The sequence below is a fragment of the Ovis aries genome, chromosome 8 (assembly GCF_016772045.2).
Source record: "Ovis aries strain OAR_USU_Benz2616 breed Rambouillet chromosome 8, ARS-UI_Ramb_v3.0, whole genome shotgun sequence".
NCBI lineage: Eukaryota > Metazoa > Chordata > Mammalia > Artiodactyla > Bovidae > Ovis > Ovis aries.
In genome coordinates, this window is record NC_056061.1 from 82,644,090 (window position 1) to 82,664,179 (window position 20,090).

The window sequence follows — 20,090 nt, forward strand, 5'->3', positions numbered from 1 at the left end:
CTTTTTCCAGAATTAGTAAAGTTGCCTGACTTATTTGCTTGGTTGTCAGTGTACCAATCACGAATTAATCCTTCCGCTCTCCAAACACTTGAAAGGCTCCTCTGAAGTGTTTCACTACCCCAAGTGGTGCATCCGACTTACTTGTTTCCTGGGCCCTCAGCCTGGACCGGTTGCTCTCAGCCTGTGGCACACCTGGAGCCTGAGCCCCTTCCCTCATCTCCTGTTTATCTGGGACCAGCACCTGTATTTCTGTGGTTTGTCCCTTCATTTTGGTGAAACACGTCTTCAGAGTATTGTGAATTTCAAGATGTGCTTTTTCTCTCTCACCAATTTGGCTGGAAATGGTGGTCACTTTCCAACTCATCCTTTGCCTCCAAGGACTTGTCATAGCTCTGTGATATTTTCTTTTCACTTTCAGGAAATCTTATTATTCAGATGTCCTTTTAGATTGATGATTTGATTTTAATTCTTTTCTCTCCCAGTTTCTTTTCTTTGCCTAATGTAATTTTCTAGGTGATGTGCTGAGCTATATCCTCCAAGTTTTCTTTGACTTTGAAAAATTAATGCTATCACATTTTTAACTTTTTGGAGCTCTATTTTTGTTTTCTTATTAGATTATGATCTGTTCTTTTAATATATATATATATAAAATTTAATTCTTATTTCATGGAGGACAAAACAATGTGAGGATGTTGAGTTTTTGAAGTATTCCTCTGCATTCTTCATTGTCTTTCTTTTCCAGGTTCTTTCTGGTTTGGTTTTGGCTTCTCTTTTTCATATTAGATGCTTTTCTCAAATGTGTAGTGATCCTTGGTTGTCCACTCATATTTGTGATATGGATACTGAAAAGTAAAGCCTGGGGGTGGGGTAGTGAGTGGACCTGTCCTGCTTGGAAGACCCATCTGGACTTCAGAGTCTTGTACTATCTGCTCTACCATGGCAGTGTTGGAGGTTGGCTGCCTGTGGCCCTTACCTGGTAGCTGAACTGGGCTCACTTTTATCATTGAGTTGCTGGGTTTTTCAGCATAGACCCTTGAGCTGTGTCTGCGCCTTCTGTTCCACCCCTTCTGAAAGTAAGATGCGTACTCGTCTGCCTGGGAGGGGAGGAGATGCGGTGGGCTAGCCGTTCCTTTTCAAGACATCAGCCAGTCCACTCTGGGAAGGTGAGGTGGAATCTGCTTTCTCTTGTGCTTTCCACTGCAGGTTTGGGGTTCAGCTGGCTCTGGCTTGTTCTGTCGCTTACCATGCACCTGTCTGCTGTCCACTCTCTTAAGCATTGACTTCTCTGTCTGCTGGCTTACTCTTTCCAGTCCTCTGTGAGAGTTTCACACTCATTACACACAACTGAGTGGGTTTTGGGGAAGGTGCATAGTTATTAATAGTCCATAATATAAAGAGTCCATATTAATAGTCCATCTGCAAGCCCTCATGCATTTCCAGGCTTCTCTCTGCCCAGCTCCCTTCTTCACACTCGCCCTAGTGGACTAGTTTCCTGAGCTCACATTGCTTTTGTTTTTTTTTCTTTTTTTTCACATTGCTTTTCTACCTTCACACAAGCTCTTCCTTCTGCCCTTGCCCCTCTTCTCTCCAGTCAGCTCCCCCTGCCTCGGCACCTAGGTCCAGCCCTGGCCTCGCCTGAGGACTCTCTGTGTCTCCTCCCATCCTCAGGTACCACGCAGACGTGAGAGGAATTCTTGTTTTACCCCACAGAGCCTGCCCTGGGGGGACCCAGCATTCATTTTTCATAACTCTTTTACACAAAGTCTAATTTTTTGTTTTTTTTTTCAAATCTATTGACACTTGTGTGGAATCTTTCATTAGTTAAGGCTGGTTGATTGGGTTTTTTTTAGGTTCTGTGGTTATCCCTTCTTTAGAAAGCAGTTTGGATGAGGATCCTAATAACTGAATTCTTCCTCTTTCTCAAATCCAAAAACAATTCCTAAATGTGATCATTGTTGGTTTAATCCTGATCCACAATATAGAAAATTCAACTCAGTGACAGGTATTAGCTGCTAGGATACTCTACCAAGAAAATCCATGTGGTTCCTTTGAGAAAGTTCTTTGCAAGATTGTGTGTGTGTGTGCTCAGTCGCATCTGACTCTGCGACCCCGGGGACTGCAGCCCACTGGGCTCCTCTGTGCGTGGGATTTCCCAGGCAAGAATACTGGAGTGGGTTGCCATTTCCTTCTCCAAGGGATCTTCCCGACCCAGGGATCGAACCCACATCTCTGCGTCACCTGAATTGGCAGGAGGATTCTTTACCATTGCGCCCCAGAGCCATGGTGTCAGGATTTTCGGAAAATTCAGTGTTCCCACTGCCTGGCATGTGTCCCTGTGGTACTGCCTGACGGCAGGGGGATAGGACTGATGGCGTCTTCACAGATCACCTGCCCTCAGATTCTTTACCTCTTTTCTTCCTGTGTCATGGCTGGCCCCTCTATTTCCAGCTCTTTGATCTCTTCTTTACAATAATGAGAACTCTTTTAATCCTGTGCCAGCAAACTTTTCAGAGTTAATCTGGAATTCTCCTCTTTCCCCAGTGTGCCTAAGAGCCCTATTCATTTTTTTAACTGTTACATGGGAGTTGTAAGTGAATGATGCACCACAGTTACTGTATTGCAGACCTTGGTCTCCATGGTACGGGGGGTACAGCTCACTAGGATACTCAGTGTATGGTGCATAGTTGTTAATAGTTACTCTTCTTGTGTGGAGGAATGAAGTCGGGAACAACAGTTCACCATCTTGGTGACATCCCTCCCAATAAAAACTCATGATGAACATCCTAGAATTACATTTTAGGAAGTCTGTAGCCACAGGAGGGAAACTCTAAGGCTCATTGCCTTCAGTGAGGACACAAGTCAGCATTTTTTAAAAATCATGAAGGCAAGTACTTGCTCTTCATAAAATTCGGAAGTACTGTGATTACTTTGTAGAGTTTATCCAGGCGATGACAGATACAAACTATGATTAAATTATTCAGCCGAGGTTATCCAGTGATGCTCGTGAACTTAGAAAACAGGAGAACAATCCTTTACAATAGAAGGGAGAGAAGTAGAGTTATGAAAACAAATTTTCTGCTTCAAAGGATTTATAGACACAGTCTTACAAGTAGAACCTATTCTTTCAGTATTATGCTTGACCTTCAATTATAAAAAATAGCCACTAGTTTCTCCTTTGGAACGTTCTGTTAGGGAAATATTTATCATATAATTGGAATATTAAAGTGTTTGCTACTGATGTTAATAGTCCTAATACAGGAATACCTCACTTTATATACTAGATTTTAAAATGTAGGTGAACTGAGTTTTATTATTATACTTTAAATTTCCATATAAGAGAATCTTTTCCTATTTAAAAGAATATTCTGTAGAAATTGCCCTTGTTTAGAAGGTAGTTTGGTGTGAAGTGAGAATTCTTCACCTAATACATATTTGACTTTAGATTTCCATGAGTAATGTTTGTTTATATATTAAAAGTTTTTTAAAGGAGGTCTTAAATACTTTAACAGACCTAGTATTTTCTTAGACACTTTAAGCCATGATTTCAAATAAACTTGAAGGCCTCGTTGTGGGGTTGGTACATCCTAAACAGCCCCAAGAGAAGACTTACCATTTTTTAGGTCTTAGCACATGTAGATATGAGAAGGGTGAAATCTTTGCCTCTGGCCTCCATCCTAAGGTTTTGTTGTTTTTGTTCTGTTTAATCTAGGAAGAGAGAAGATTTCTTCCTTTTGCTTTTGAATACAAATTGTAGATAGATCCCAGTTCCTCATAGCAGCTAAAAGCAAGTTTTTCACAAAATGTCCCTCCTGATCCCTGCTGATGTGATCTGTGAGCCACCAGAGTTTTACAACAACTTTAAATGCAGACAGTACCATGATGCGGACAACAACATGAAAAATCACTAAAAGTACCCTTTGTGCCTCTGTGACATCTATGAAATGAAAGCTGGTTTTTCTGTACATAATTTGTAAGGAATATTGATATGACCTTTATTGCTCGTTTGGAGTATAGTCAGGACTTGAGTGATACAGCAGGATTATTCAAGGGAGTATTTCAGTGCAGGATTAGTTTATTTAACTCTAATCATTTTAAAAACAAAACATTTAAATCATCAGTATACACCATCTTTTCAGAAATATTAATTGATGGAAAAGGAACTATTATGATACTAACATGTGCTTAAAGCTTTAATGCATTAGTCAATAGAAAAGAATAACTATTCATTTAATTTTGAAATGTAAGGTTATGAAGTACCAGCATACAAGTCAAGTAGATTTGCTAACTAATTCCTTCAAAGTATTCCAAGTAATAAATGATTCTATAAGGTTTTTTAATTTGATAATTTTTAAAACTGATTATAAAAAATTCAGTAACATCAAAAATAAGAATAAAGAGCATATATTTATCACATTTGCTAATTTTATCCCTTTATTTTTTTTCTGTGCTGTATTTAAGGCAGATCCCAGATCACATGTCCTTTCACCCATACTTCAAAATAAATCTCTTCAAAATGTGGATTTCCTTCCATAACCACAGTGCTGTTATCTGTCACAACCACCTCTTTACTTTGAAGAAGGTTCTTGTCAGATTAAAGTAAATGATTTGTCTGGGGCTTGGATTGACTATGGCTTTAAAGGAGGACATCTGTTGTGTCCAGGAGATGGGTGTCTGTTCTCAAGTATCTCTGTGTCTTGTACTATAGGATCCAAAGTGGTTTGTAAAGGAAACTTTAAAAAGCAACATAAATCTTTACGTTCTCAGCTAAAAATATGATGTTGCCACCATAGTTTTATAAATGAAAAGTAATTTACTGATATCTGACGTATAGGAAATGACTGTCTCATAGATGAGACCCACTCATTAATAGGGGAGAAGCCAGACTTAATAAAACCAAAATAAAAGGAGTCACAATTTGGTATTTGCAAGGAGTTTTTTGTTCACTGTAAGAAAACGTTTTCCTCTGCCAGCTGTGTAAGTGCTGGTTTGAGGGATGAGCCTGCACCTAGTCCCTTCAGTAGTAATTATAGGAACTCTATAGGCCTTAGATTTCCTGTGAAGACTTGGAAGCCATTGTGCTAACTCAGAGAGAAGCACATGGAAATCTCTCTCACACAAGCTCTTGTACTTAAATTATTTATTTTATTACTATTTTTAATCCACAGACTCACTAGAGTAATTACTCAGTGAACCAGTCTTATTCTGGAGAAGAAACCCTCGATGGAGAGTGAACTATAAGCAGGTTAAAGGCCCTGGGGAGTAGAGGTCCTGCCTACTTGTGGAAACATAGCTTTGATGTTAGATTTAATCTGACCAGTGGAAAAAGTGATTCTTCTCCCTCCCTTCCCATTTGATTTTCCCATGACTTTTTAGTGGTGCATGTACTACAAAAGTGCTGTAAAAGGGAAGCTCATCTTTATTTTAAGCCTTGAACTGAACATGTATAGAAATGACTCTTGCCAAAAACATGCAAGGAGGATGTAAGTAATAATTAAGGAAAATAAGGGAAACATACTCAGGAAAGGAAATCAGGAGATGGCTGCCACTCTTTATGGCTATCTTTGTACTACTGTTAATACTGTTTATAAAGTTTTTTGGGTTTTGCTTGTGTGTGTGTGTTCTGGATATCCTATTGAACGCTTCATAGGAGAAAATAATTTTATTTTATTTTTCTTTAGCAAAAATAGGCCAAACTACTGTGTACTATTCTGTGCTATTTTGGTTGAGTGACACTGGCAACTAAGATGTTTAAAAATTAAGTTGCTCTTTGTTATCTCTGAACTCAGATCATTGAAGAATTACTGTATAGAACACTCGGTATAGGTGAATTTAAAATACACTAAATAAAAACTTTCTTGAAATTTTTAAAGTTAAGAATGAAAGATGGGAGGCAGTTATTTGTGTACGCTGGCTGTTGTTGAATACAACATCTAAAGATGATGTTCAACAAGAGTGATGTTAGCTGAATGGCAGAATAACAAGCTCTGGAACCTCCTTTCTTCAACATACATACCAAATCAATAATATACTGATCAATTCCCTTTGTGAGAAATCCAGAAGCTAGTTGAGAGGCTTCTGTACCCCTAATGCGTTATGAAACTGGCCACATCAGAGCTGGTAGAAAAACTTGATTTGCCATAATCACTACCCCTGGCAAAGTGCCATATAATTGGGAGAAAACCCCCAGCTTCAAGCTCTCCCTGGGAAGAGAAGGAAAGAACTGGATCATATGTCTGATATTTTGATTTTTTTCTGGGTGTGGCCTAAGCCACTGGCTTCTATCTTATCTGTCTCAAAGGGCTGATGGAACACCAGGGGCCGCTGAGAAAAAAGATGACAGTTTGAACTAGCATATTCAAGACAGCCCCTTCTCCTGGCCCAGTACAGAGTGAGTTGGTGAGGAAGCCCCAGATTTCAGCTACTACGTTAAAAGCAGAGGGTAGGAAAGAGTTGGACCATGTGTCCAGTGTTCAGATTTCCTTAGGGCTGCCCAGGGGACTGGCTTTTGAATTAGAACACTGACAGAACCCAGCATATTCCATACATCTTGGGGTCACTAAGAACAAAGATGGTGGTTTGCACTAGTATGATGGTTGGAGCAACTTCCAGAATCACTAAACAGGCTGAGTAGTGAGAATCTTCTTTTTTACAAGCCTGAAGTGAAGTGAAGTGATGTCATTCAGTCGTGCCCGACTCTTTGCGACCCCGTGGACTGTAGTTTACAAGGCTCCTCTGTACATGGAATTTTCCAGGCAAGAGTACTGGAGTGGGTTGCCGTTTCCTTCTCCAGGGGATCTTCCCGACCCAGGGATCGAACCCAGGGCTCCTGCATTGCGGGCAGACGCTTTACCGTCTGAGCCACCAGGGAGGCCAAACCTAGTCCATGAAAATTGGAAGAGGTGGTAATTTTTTCTGATGCAGAGACACCAACATAGTCAAGAAAAATTAAGAAACAGGGAAAAAAATTAAGAAACAGGGAAATAAGTCTGAAAGGTATAAGATAACTCTCCAGAAACTGACCCCAGTGAAATGGAGATATAAATTTACCTGACAGAGAATTTAAAATAACAGTCATAAAGATGCTCAGTGAGTTAAAGAGAAAATGCATGAACCAAGTGAGACTTTCAAATGTATTTAAAGTGTTTTTTAAATTAGAAATTAAGTAGCCGATGTGTATGATAACTGAAATGAAAAAATATACTGGAGGCTTTCAGCAGCAGATTAGATGAAGCAGTAGAAATCAGCAGCATACTTGAAGATGGATCATTGGAAATAAATATTTAATCAGAGGAGAAAAAAGAAGTGAAAGCATGAAGAAAACTTGAGAGACTTGTGGGATACCATTACATGGACCAATGTGTGTATTATGGGAGTCTCAGAAGAAAAGAGAGAGAAAGGGGCGGACTGTTTACACAAAGAAGTAATTGCTGAAAACTCCCCAAATCTGGGGAATAGACATACAGATTCAGTGATCCTCATGGTTCCCAAATAATTAGGTGAACTTAGAGAAGTACACGCCAGCATACATCATAATCAGGTCATCAGAAGTCCAAAGACAAAGCAGATTTTAAAATTGGCAAGAATAAGAGCAACTTGTCTCATATAAGGAGACTCCATAAACCTATTGGTGAACTTTTCAGTAGGAACAAAAGGGGATGTGACTATATATTCAAAATGCTAAGTGAAAAAAACTACCAATCAAGAATACCATACCTTGCAAAACTGTACTTCAAAAGTGATAGAGAGATAAAGGCTTTCATAGACACACGAAAGCTAAAGTAGTTCATCACCACTACACCTGCCTTACAACAAATGCTAAAGGGAATTCTTTAAGTTGAAATAAAAGGATGGCAAACAAAAATATGAAAGTAGAAAACTTGCTAATAAAGGTATAGACAAATGCAGACTTTTGTTACTGTAATGGTGATGGATATACCCCTTTTAGTTACAAAAAAGCTTAAAAGATAACTATTAAAAATGACTGTGTCATGTACCCCAATGTTCATCGCAGCACTGTTTATAATAGCCAGGACATGGAAACAACCTAGATGTCCATCAGCAGATGAATGGATAAGAAAGCTGTGGTACATATACACAATGGAGTATTACTCAGCCGTTAAAAAGAATTCATTTGAATCAGTTCTGATGAGATGGATGAAACTGGAGCCGATTATACAGAGTGAAGTAAGCCAGAAAGAAAAACACCAATACAGTATACTAACACATATATATGGAATTTAGGAAGATGGCAATGACGACCCTGTATGCAAGACAGGGAAAGAGACACAGATGTGTATAACGGACTTTTGGACTCAGAGGGAGAGGGAGAGGGTGGGATGATTTGGGAGAATGACATTCTAACATGTATACTATCATGTGAATTGAATCGCCAGTCTATGTCTGACGCAGGATGCAGCATGCTTGGGGCTGGTGCATGGGGATGACCCAGAAAGATGTTATGGGGAGGGGAGGTGGGAGGGGGGTTCATGTTTGGGAATGCATGTAAGAATTAAAGATTTTTAAATTTAAAAACTAAAAAATAAAAAAATAATAAAAAATAAAAAGATTTAATAATGAAAAAAAATGACTGTGTCAGTGCATACACAATGTAAAAATATAGAAATTGTGACATCAGTAAATGCAGTGGAATGAAATAATTAGAAGTAGAGTTTTATGCAACTGTAATTGTTAGGAGTTTAAAATAGACTGACATTAGCTATAATTTATTTCATGTAAGCTCCATGTGAACAAAAAAAATACTTCTAGATGATATGAAAAAGAAAAATCCAAGCATATGAATATAAAAAAAAAATCAATGAAACACGAAGGAAGATAGCAAGAGAGGAAAAGAGGGACAAACGAACTAAAAGATTGACAGAAAACCGTTAACAATATAGTAATAATAAGTCCTTCCCTATTAATAATGACTTTAAATGTAAATGAATTAAACTCCCTAATAAAAAGACACAAAGTAGCTGGTCTGCTGAAAAAAACAAAAACAAGGTCCAACTATATGCTTCCTGTAGGAGACTCACTTCAGGTTGAAGATCATATATAGGCTGAAAGTGAAGAGATGGAAAAAGGTATTCCATGCAAATGATGACCAAAAGGGAACAAAGATGACTGTAATTTTATCACACAGAATAGATGTTAAGGACTGTCACAAGAGATAAGGAAAAACATAAAGGCAAAAGGGTCAACTTACCAGTGAGAAATAACAATTGTAAATATATATGCATACACTAGAAGAGCACCTAAATATATAGAACACTCAATTATTATACAAAGCAAACACTGACTCAAGTGAAAGGAGAAGTACTAGAAATATTAAGGTTGGTGAGAAGGTAATTGCGATTTTGGACCATAAATTTAAAATCATCATAACTAAGCTGAAATGTGTATTAATCAAAATAGGAGCCATTACAATCAACACATTTTTACCAATGAGAAATAAGTTTCTTTATTACTGTAGCATAAAAATCCGTGCTTCAGGATTCAGCAAACTCTTGGAAAGCATTCTCTGCCTCTTGCTGGTTGTGGAAGTATTTTCCCTGGAAAAGGTTGTCAAGATGCTTGAAGTAGTGATAGTAGGTTGTCGAGAGATCAGGTGAATAGAATAAATGAGGCAAAACTTAATAGCCCAATTCATTCAACTTTTGAAGCATTAGTTGTGCGACATGTGGTCGGGTTTTGTCATGGAGAATTGGACTCATTCTGTTGACCAGTGCTGGCTGCAGGCCATGCAGTTTGGTGCGTTTCCATTCGCTGAGCATACTTCTCAGATGTGATGGTTTCACTGGGACTCAGAAAGCTGCAGTGGATCAGACCAGCAGCGGACCACCAAACAATGATCATGACCTTTTTTGGGTGCAAGTTGGCTTTAGGGAGTGCTTTCAAGCTTCTCAGCTAGCCCCTGAGATGGTCATCACTGGTTGTCATGTAAAATGACACATTTCACCACAGGTCACAATCCAGTTGAGAAATAGTTCATGGTGGTTGTGTAAAATAAGAGAAGACAACACTTCAGTACAACAGTTCAGTTCAGTTCAGTCGCTCAGTGGTGTCCAACTCTTTGCGACCCCATGAATCGCAGCACACCAGGCCTCCCTGTCCATCACCATCTCCCGGAGTTCACTCAGACTCACGTCCATTGAGTCCATGATGCCATCCAGCCATCTCATCCTCGGTCGTCCCCTTCTCCTCCTGCCCCCAGTCCCTCCCAGCATCAGAGTCTTTTCCAGTGAGTCAACTCTTCACATGAGGTGTCCAAAGTACTGGAGCTTCAGCTTCAGCATCATTCCTTCCAAAGAAATCCCAGGGTTGACCTCCTTCAGAATGGACTGGTTGGATCTCCTAGCAGTCCAAGGGACTCTCGAGTCTTCTCCAACACCACAGTTCAAAAGCATCCATTTTTCAGCTCTCAGCCTTCTTCACAGTCCAACTCTCACATCCATACACGACCATAGGAAAAATCATAGCCTTGACTAGACGGACCTTAGTCGGCAAAGTAATGTCTCTGCTTTTGAATATGCTATCTAGGTTGGTCATAACTTTTCTTCCAAGGAGTAAGCGTCTTTTAATTTCATGGCTGCAGTCACCATCTGTGGCGATTTTGGAGCCCCAGAAAATAAAGTCTGACACTGTTTCCACTGTTTCCCCATCTATTTGCCATGAAGTGATGGGACCACATGCCATGATCTTCGTTTTCTGAATGTTGAGCTTTAAGCCAACTTTTTCACTCTTCTCTTTCACTTTCATCAAGAGGCTTTTAGCTCCTCTTCACTTTCTGCCATAAGGGTGGTATCATCTGCATATCTGAGGTTATTGATATTTCTCCCGGCAATCTTGATTCCAGCTTGTGGTTCTTCCAGTCCAACGTTTCTCATGATGTACTCTGCATATAAGTTAAATAAGCAGGGTGACAATATGCAGCCTTGACGTACTCCTTTTCCTATTTGGAACCAACAGTATTTTTTTAAATTTTGGGTCAGCTCATGAGGCACCCACTTATGAGCTTATGGACTGTAGCTTGCCAGGCTTGTCTCTCAACGGGATTCTCCAGGCAAGAACACTGAAGTTGGTTGCCATGCCCTTCTCCAGGGATTGAACCCACATTTCTTATAGTTCCTGCACTGGCAAGAGGGTTCTTTACAACTAGCGCCACCTGGGAACCCCTTCACTTTTCCAGTTTGCTTCAAACGCCTAACAACTATAGAATGGTCAACATTGAGTTCTTTAGCGACTTCTTGTGTAGTTGTAAGAGGATCAGCTTCAGTGATTCTCTCAGTTGGTCGTTGTCAACTTCCAATGACCAGCCACTGCTCTCCTCATCTTCAAGGCTCTCATCTCCTTTGCCTAGCTTCTTGACTCACCACTGCATTGTATATTAGTTAGCAGTTCCTGGGCCAGATGTGTTGTTGATATTGTGAGTTGTCTCTGCTGCTTTACTACCCATTTTGAACTCGAATAAGAAAATTGCTCAAATTTGCTTTTTGTCTAATATCATTTCCCTAGTCTAAATAAATATAAAACAAACAGCAAGTCATTAGCAAAAATAAAGTGAAAAATGCACGTTAAGATGATGTATAACATAACCACATTTAAGAATGTATTTTAATATCAAACAGCAAAGTTCAACAATGCAAAACCACAATTACTTCTGCAGCAACCTAAACAGACAGCAATCCAGTAATGTAGGAGACTTCACTGCCACTCTCAATACTGGATAGAACACACAGATGGAAAATCCATAGAGAAACAGTGCCCTTTGACAACACTATAAACCAAGTAGACCTAACAGATATGTTTGTGTTTTTTTATCTCAAAACACTACATCAAGTTTATTTTAATAATAATTATATACATAGTATAATATGTCACAGACTGCTTCCATCAATTCTTTGGTGCTCAGCTTTCTTTACGGTCCAGCTCTCACATCCATACATGAGTACTGGAAAAACCATAGCTTTGACTAGACGGACCTTTGTCAGCAACATAATATCTCTGCTTTTTAATATGCTATTGTTGGATCATATGATAGTTCTATTTTTAACTTTTTAAGGAACCTCCATCAGTGTTCTCCACAGTGGCTATACCAATTCACATTCTGAACAACAGTATAGGAAGGTTCCCTTTTCTCCACACCCTCTCCAGCATTTATTCTTTGTAGATTTAAAAAAATTTTTCTATATTTATTTAGTTATGACTGTGCTGGTGTTCCTTGCTGTGCAAGGTTCTTCTCTAGTTGTGGCGAGCGGGCTGCTCTCTCGCTGCGACGCGTGGGCTTCTCATTGTGGTGGCTTCGCTTGTTGCCGAGCACAGGCTCTGGGACATGCAGCCTTCAGCAGTTACGGCACATGGGTGGCATAGTTGCAGCTCCCAGGCCCTAGAGCACAGGTTCAGTGCTTGGGGCACACGAGCTTAGCTGCTCCACAGTATGTGGGATCTTCCCTGATCAGGGCTTTCACCCATGTCTCCTGCATTGGCAGGCGGATTCTTCGTCACTGAGCCACCAGGGAGGCCCTGTTTGTAGATTTTTTCATGATGGCCTTTCTGACTGGGTGTGAGGTGATACCTCATTATAGTTTTGATTTGCATTTCTCTAAAAGTGATGTTGAATGTCTTTTCATGTGCCTCTTGGCCCTCTGTATGTCTTCCTTGAAGAAACATCTGTTTAGATCCTCTGCCCATTTTTTGATTGGGTTGTTTGGTTTCTTGGATATTGGGCTGCACACACTGTTTGTAAATTTTGGAACATTAATCTGTTGTCAGTTGCATCATTTTCTCCCATTCTGTAGGTTGTCTTTTCATTTTGTTTGTGGTTTCCTTTGCTATGCAAAAGCTTTGTAATTAGGTCCCATTTGTTTATTTTTGTTTTATTTCCATTACCCTAGGAGATGAATTGAAAAAGTTACTACTATCATTTATGTCAGTCAGTGTTCTGCCTATGTTTTCCTCTAAAAGCTTTATAGTATTGGGCCACCATCACCCTGATACCAAAGCCAGACAAAGACACTATAAGGAAAGAAAATTACAGACCAATATCCCTGATGAACATAGATGCAAAAATCCACAACAAAATACTAGCAAACTGAGTGAAACAGCTCATTAATAAAATCTCACACAACAGTCAAGTGGGATTTATCCCTGGGATGCCAAGATGTTCACCATATAAAAATCAATCACTGTAAAATACAGGATAAGAACCATATGGTCATCTCAGTAGATGCAGACAAAGCATTTGACAAGATTCAGCACCCCGCCTCCCTCCTCTTCCCCTCTCCCCTTCTCCCAGTCATGTCTGCACAAGTGGAAGTTGAAATCAGCTCCTTGTCCTGCAGTAGTGATTCCTGGATAAAAATCTGATCTTGCCTCCCTGACTGGTGTCGGCTTCGCGGACCTTCGACAGCAGCCACAGGCGCTGTTGGGCCCACCCCCATCACTGCTCATCCTGACCTCTTCTGTTGAGTCACAAGGTTTTCAGTCTCCTCAGACCAGGAAATCATTTCCTTTTAGCCCTTTTGTTAAGGAAGTTTATTAGTAGCCACAGGAAAAAATGACTGTTTCCACATAATGAGAAATGTATTTAGATATTTATTGAAAGAGTTGGAGCCTTTTGAAACAGGAAATGATTTGAGAACTCATCTAATACAACTTTTTTTAGATTAAGATGAGAACAGTACTCAGGAAGGCAAATGATCAATTCAAAGTGACATAAGTAGTTAGGAATCAAAATAGAACCAGACCCCTAGCAAGCCAACTCCCAATTCTGAGTTCTTTGCAAAGGAAAGCATGTTTTGCCAGTAGACTTAAGATGATCTTCAGCAAACAGGCCCAGCACATTTCATCCAGCTCCAGAGATCTGATAATGGAGCTGTATTCCTGAACCTTTTCTCTCTACTTCATTCCATGTGTACTTAAGTATATTTCAATAGCGTACTCACATGGTATATAATCCTAAATGTTTAAAAGGATATATGATGAAAAGTTCCCTTTCTCCCCACTACCCCCAGCCACCCACTTCTGTCCCTAGAGGTGATTAGTGTTTCCAATTACTTGTGTGTCCTTCCAGAGGTATCCTAGTTAAATGTGTTTTTAAATTACTCCTGTAGTCAGACTGTTCCCCTCCACTCCCCAGAAATAATGTGCAGGTGTCTTAAAAGGATGAATAAACTTTAAAATGGAACCTGAAAGATTTGGGGAAGAATGTTATAGCAGTGAAAATTATTTAATGTTAAAGTCAGTACCTGAGGTGGATAGACTTATCTCCTTCTCTGAAAATCTTTAAACATAGAGTAGGTTCTCTTCTTTATGGGTTAGTTTATAAGCAGTTATCCTGCAGTGAGGAGATGAAACGACTTCAAAATTACATGTTTAGCCCAGAGATACGAATTTTTATTATAGCTGTTTTGGGCTAGATTTCTTTCCCATGTTTATCAGAATAAGTCTTAAAACGCCTGTTTTAGAAATGATTATTAGAATCAATTGTGAAGTTATATTTTATCCTTTTTTTTTTTTGAACCAGGAAATACTCTGTTAATCAGTTGAGCAGTTCTGTCCTTTACAACTGTCTGATGTTAGTGGCTGAAAAATATTAGTCACAAAATGCTCAAATCTGGCCTTGAAGCACATTTGAAAGCTAGTGTTTTGAAGCCGACAGGGAGGTCTTTCAAAACCAAAGTGTTACTTCAGTGCATCTCAGGACAGAAGATTCCTGCCAAGGAGCAAAAGGATGTTACTACACTCCCCTCCCCACCCTCCATGGCCGTGCATGTAGGCACTTGACACCAGCTGCAGGCATCTCTCAGGTATTGTGGATTTGGTTTCAGACCATTGCACTACAGTGAAGCAGATACATTTTTTGGTTTCCCAGTGCATACAAAAATTATGTTTTTACTATACTGTAGTCTATTAAAATTATGCAATAACATTATGTCTAAAAGGAAAAAATGTATATACTTTAATTTTAAAATACTTTATTGCTAAAAAGAAAAATGCTGTCGTCTGAGCAAGTGGTAATCTTTTTGTTGGCAGAGGGCCTTGTCTCAGTTTTGATGGTTGCTGACTGCTCAGGGTGGTGGTTGCTAAATGTGGGGGTGGTTGTGGCCATTTCTTAAAATGAGACAGCAGTGAAGCTTGCCACATTAATTGGCTCTTCCTTGCATGAACCATTTCTCTGTAGCATGCAGTGCTGTGTTTGATAGCTTTCTATACAGAGGAGAACTTTCAAAATCAGTCAGTTCCCACAAACCCTTGCTTTATCAACTAAGTTTATGTCATATTCTAGAGCCTTTGTTGTCATTTAAATAATCAAGTTTACCATCTTACAGGGACTTGGTTTCCCAAAAGAATTACAATAGTCAGTATCAAAGGTCACTGGTCTCAGATCACCATGACAAATATAATAATGAAAAAGTTTGAAATACTGTGAGAATTATCAAAATATTACACAGATACAAATCATATTGGAAAAACAGCACAGACAGACTAGCTTGATGCAGGGTTGCTACAAACCTTTAGTTTAAAAAAAATACAATATATGCAAAGTATAATAAAATAAGGTATGCCTATAGTCAGAATTTGTAATAACTTTGTCATCCTCTCCCCCAGCTTTAAATCACAAAAGCAAATAAATGGGAAAAATCAGCTCCTTTTGTGACTAGTTTGTATGCTACTCGTTGAACTCTACTGCGTTTACATAAGCATATATTTTTATAGTTGAAATTTCCTAACATGGTCTTTATTCAAGTATTTAGATGAGGACCAGTCTTCAGAGATAAAGGTACTGATGATACATCGTCACTGGTTGCAAAACATAAATCTTTTGAATGATTTTCTGTCTTCTTCCTGCGGCTTAGTTCATTTTAAATTGCTGGGGATAATTGTGTTACATTTTAAAATGATTGCATCTAAAAATAGTTTAGAATGGAGAGATTGTATGTGGATACCATAATTTTTTAAAAACATAGCAATGGTATTAAGCACTGCACTGAAGCGGTGTCCCCTGTCCAGAGGGACAACCATCGAACCCAAGGGCTGGCAGATTTCTACCACCTTTGGTTCTTAGTGTACATATTACAGAGGGACCATTATCTCCACCCCTCTGTGAAGCCTGCAATCCAGCAGAAATAGGTGGGAAAATCTGAGACAGAAATTTAAACTATCTATAACTAAAAGTGTTTTGGAGGCCAGTTTTATGGGAAATTTTGAGCATTGATCTAGTTAAAAGAAGAAAAGAAAGAAGCTGTTCATGTGTAGGAAAAAACTTGAGCAAAGGCTAAAGCTTTGGGCAGAAATGCATTTACTGAGAGTCACTGAGTGTCCACTGGTGACTGGCAGCAGGTGAGAGCCTATGGCTGCAGACCTGCCCTCGGAAGCTCATGGTGCCGCAGAAACAGAGTACTGTAGGGACCATGGCTAGAGTGAGGACAAGTCTGTGTGGTGGGTCTCAAAAGCCTTGACACGTGATGTCTGAGCCCCTGTTACATACCAGACCCCGTACTGGACACCAGAGAAAAAGCACAAACCACAGTCTCTGCCAGGAGAGGACCTGCTGTGTGTGTTGCCCAGGGGACAGACGAGGTCATGCACCTCATCAGGGACAGGTTGACTCTGACGCGCCTGGCCTTTAATACATCCAGGGGTCGACAGCTGGCAGGCAGTTGGAGTGTGTGAGTCTGGAGCTTAGGGGAATGGCCTGGACAGGGAGCAAGCCAGGCCATGGACATGACTGTGACCTCCTAGAGAGGGGAAAGGGTCTGGGCCAAGCCTAAAGGAGGAGACCAAGCCTGGGCAAGAGGAGCCAGACCAGTCTGTCCAGAGCCCCAGAACAGGGAGGAGAGGCTGCAGAGAGTGATGCTTTTGCCCATATGTGTATTCATGCTTGTTTAGACTTTGCGATCTTGTTCCTTTGAAGTCCTTGGCTCAGAGAAGCTTTATCTCATTCAAAGTGGTGAGGCATTTAAAGAATTTATAATAGAGGAGATCTTCAGAAATCTGATTTTATATCACGTCAGTGTTCTTCAGTTATCTGACATACTTATTCCAAAACAGAGTAACTTCCTCCATCACTGCTTGACAGCTCAAGCATTAGGGATGCCTTTTTCCTTCTCCCTGATCTTAATAGTGCATTAACTTCCAAAAGATCTGTAGTCAGAGTTGATTAATGTTGGGGAATTTGGAGGCTGGTTCTCTTTGTCCTCTTTTGCTTTAGTGTGATGTTGAACACTGAAAACTCTCTAAGCCACCAGTCCTTCATTCAGGAATTAGATGGTGTCTGTTCTCCAAAATGGAAAAATGTGTTACTCAAACGATGCTTCATTTCCTCCCTCCCTTCACAGAGGCTGCTGTGTGTCCTCTGAGGACAGGCCCTGGGGAGAGCGCAGTGAGAGCAAACACAGTCCATGTCCTGAAAATTCAGCTTAAGTCTAGCATGGGAGCCAGACAGATCAGATAACCACACAGTAAGACGCAAGAATACTGAGGGTCGCCATGCCAGTGGAGACTGGAAACTGCATTGGAAGGGGCCAGGGAGCGTGTTTGCGGTTGAGACACATTTAATTCTGGGGACTTGAGAAGAATAACTGTTTGCTGTTGCCTGCTCATGAGCTATGTTTATGAGAAACAAAGTCATAACTGGTGAAATAACCCCTTCACATTATCCAAGGTATGACACTGCCCTTGAGACATGCTTGAACAAGTGAGTGAGGATGTGGGAAGCGGAGAATAGAAGCCTGCATCCTGGGATGTCGCTTTAGAGGGCTTCCCATACATCTTCTTCCTCTGAAATATGCAAATTGTAGTTGAAGTTATAAGAGGTCAGGTTCCATCTTCATCTGCACTGTGGACTGCTCAGGAGACACCTGCCGTGTCCGCCTCCCCAGCCCGGGTCTCATGAGGTCCTCGTGGGCATGCTAGTGGATACTCATTTTCAGTGTTGGCAGCCAAGAATTCAGCTTTTCCTAAAATGACTTTTACTCTGTTCCTAGTACAACTTATCTCTTTTTCCTGTAAGCAGCATTCAATATGATTCATCACCAGCCCTGAAGGAAAACTGTTTCAGCTTTCTTTTTTTTTTCTTACTTTCCAGTCATTAAAATGTAGCTCATGTTTAAAGGAGTATTTGATGGACAGTTGGTTTATCTCAACAGCTCTGTCAGCTTATTACTGCTTAAATGAAATATATCTTCTTTTGCAGTTAATCTCTCTTAATCATCTGGATTTATGTCCTAAGATTGCCTTCTGATTGTCACTGACTTTAACTCACTCATGTAACCATAAATACTTATTTAATGTCCACTGTACCCAAAGCTCTTGTTAGGTCCCAGGGGTACAACTGTGGACAATCTTTGACCTCCAAAAGCTCAGTGTCAAAATCTTAAAAGCAGAAAGAGGCATGGACCTAAAAAGTCTAAAATAACTTTCCTTTTATGTAAATCCTGGTCTTTCTAGGTAAATAGCCCTGGCTTGACCACTTAATGACTTTGTCAACTTACTTGAGCTCTGTTAAGTTGTTTCTGCATCTATAAAATGGAAATAACTTGCATGGTTCTCACAATGAGTTGCTGACGATTAGAGAATTCTCATTAGACACAAAAGATACAAAGATTTCAGGGCCACCCATCAGAATGACGCCTATCGGGGGGCTTCCAGCAGCTGTGAGCAGCTCCTCTGCCGCTCTGAGGGAGGGCGCCCACCATCCCCCCCACCCCCGCGTCCAGCCTTCCTCTGCCTGCTTGTACCCTATCCTTGGCCGTGTGCCTGCCCACACCCCAGCACACGCCTGAGAATGTGCTCGGGGTGGGTGACTGAGGGGACCCCCAGGAGCAGCCCTCAGTACACAAGGCGTCAGCCCCGTCTCAGCTCTGTGCCAGCAGTGCTGGCGCTTAGCTGGCAGGATTATTCAGACAGTCGATGAGGTAAACTTTGTTAGAATTGTGCTTAGTACAAAGTAAGCACTTAATATATTAATACCATTAATTTACTATAACATTACTACTTAAATACATTAACCCTGATACTATTCTCAGTGAAATGGAACACAAGATAAACGGGCTTACGTACACTTGCATATGATGATCCTCTGATGCTGCTTTTTTTTAGAGAGAGAAAAATAAGAGAATATTATCTTCCTCTTGACCCCCCCTCCTCCAACTGAAAAAAAAAAAAAAACTCACAAAATGTGACACAGTGTTTTTGACATTATTCGAAAGCGTCCACATACCGTATTTATTACAGCACTAGTTCCCTTTCGCTAACAGAGGACTAAAATTCTTCCAGAAAGAGCCAGCTAACAAGCTTTGTGTATCCCTCTGTTGCTTAGCTGGTCTCTTCTTCCAGTTCTTAGGTACTATGTCCTGTGAACACGTAGAGGTGGGAGTGGGGTGGGGCCACAACCGCTGTCCTCTCTGCCTGCCCATCGGAGGTCCCGCTCCTCTGCTGCAGGTACTGTTCGGCACCGCCGACGGGCAGGTGATCGTCATGGACTGCCACGGCCGGATGCTGGCCCACGTCCTGCTGCACGAGTCGGACGGCATCCTCAGCATGTCCTGGAACTACCCCGCCTTCCTGGTGGAGGACAGCAGCGAGAGCGACACCGACTCGGACGACTACTCCCCGCCCCAAGGTGGCCCTGCAGGGAGGGCAGGAAGGAGAAGGATCCCTTCCCGTCGGGCAGGGTTCTCAGCGGAGTGCAGGGCAGAGCTGGCCCGCCCAGTCTCTGACCTGGATGGGACTGTCACCTGCCTCTTTGCCATCCCTTTGCGCAGAACGACTGGTCGGGTGGCTTGGCCCTCCACTGGTTTTCCTAGACGCAGAACGAGACTGATGGCCATTTCTGTGACCCTGGGGTGTTGGGGGGAGGGGGGTGCCTGGTGCCTAGGGAGAAACAGAACTGAAGGTGAAAACTGCTGTGCTGTTCCTACGGCCTAACCCATAGTGCTTTAGATCCATAACATTACTGAAGCCGATGACCCTGGCTATGTGAGGAAAGGATTAGTTGTGCCTGTGACGAAGGCCAGCACGTTGGCCTGGATGCCATGTCCCTACCTGTTTATTTCAGGCAGATTCTTCCCTTGCTCAGTTCAGAAGAA

At 41.0% G+C, this 20,090-nt stretch overlaps 1 protein-coding gene and 1 long non-coding RNA gene across 5 annotated transcripts in view; one reads left to right on the top strand and one right to left on the bottom strand.

The window, feature by feature from the left end:
- The window catches only part of TULP4 (TUB like protein 4), a 197,865-nt gene that overhangs the window by 145,150 nt on the left and 32,625 nt on the right, over nt 1-20,090 (top strand). For 3 of the 4 annotated variants that reach the window (XM_060419298.1, XM_027972621.2, XM_060419299.1), the window contains one exon: nt 19,444-19,624. The exons of the other annotated variant lie outside the window; for it this stretch is intronic. In XM_060419298.1, the coding sequence (XP_060275281.1) occupies nt 19,444-19,624 (181 nt within the window). The remainder of the gene's footprint in view (nt 1-19,443; nt 19,625-20,090) is intronic. 4 annotated transcript variants of the gene reach the window in all.
- On the bottom strand, nt 1,729-19,871 carry LOC132660211 (uncharacterized). Its single transcript, XR_009601540.1, has 2 exons — nt 19,740-19,871; nt 1,729-19,562 (listed from the first exon to the last, which is right to left on the bottom strand). It is a non-coding gene; the product is annotated as an uncharacterized LOC132660211 (long non-coding RNA).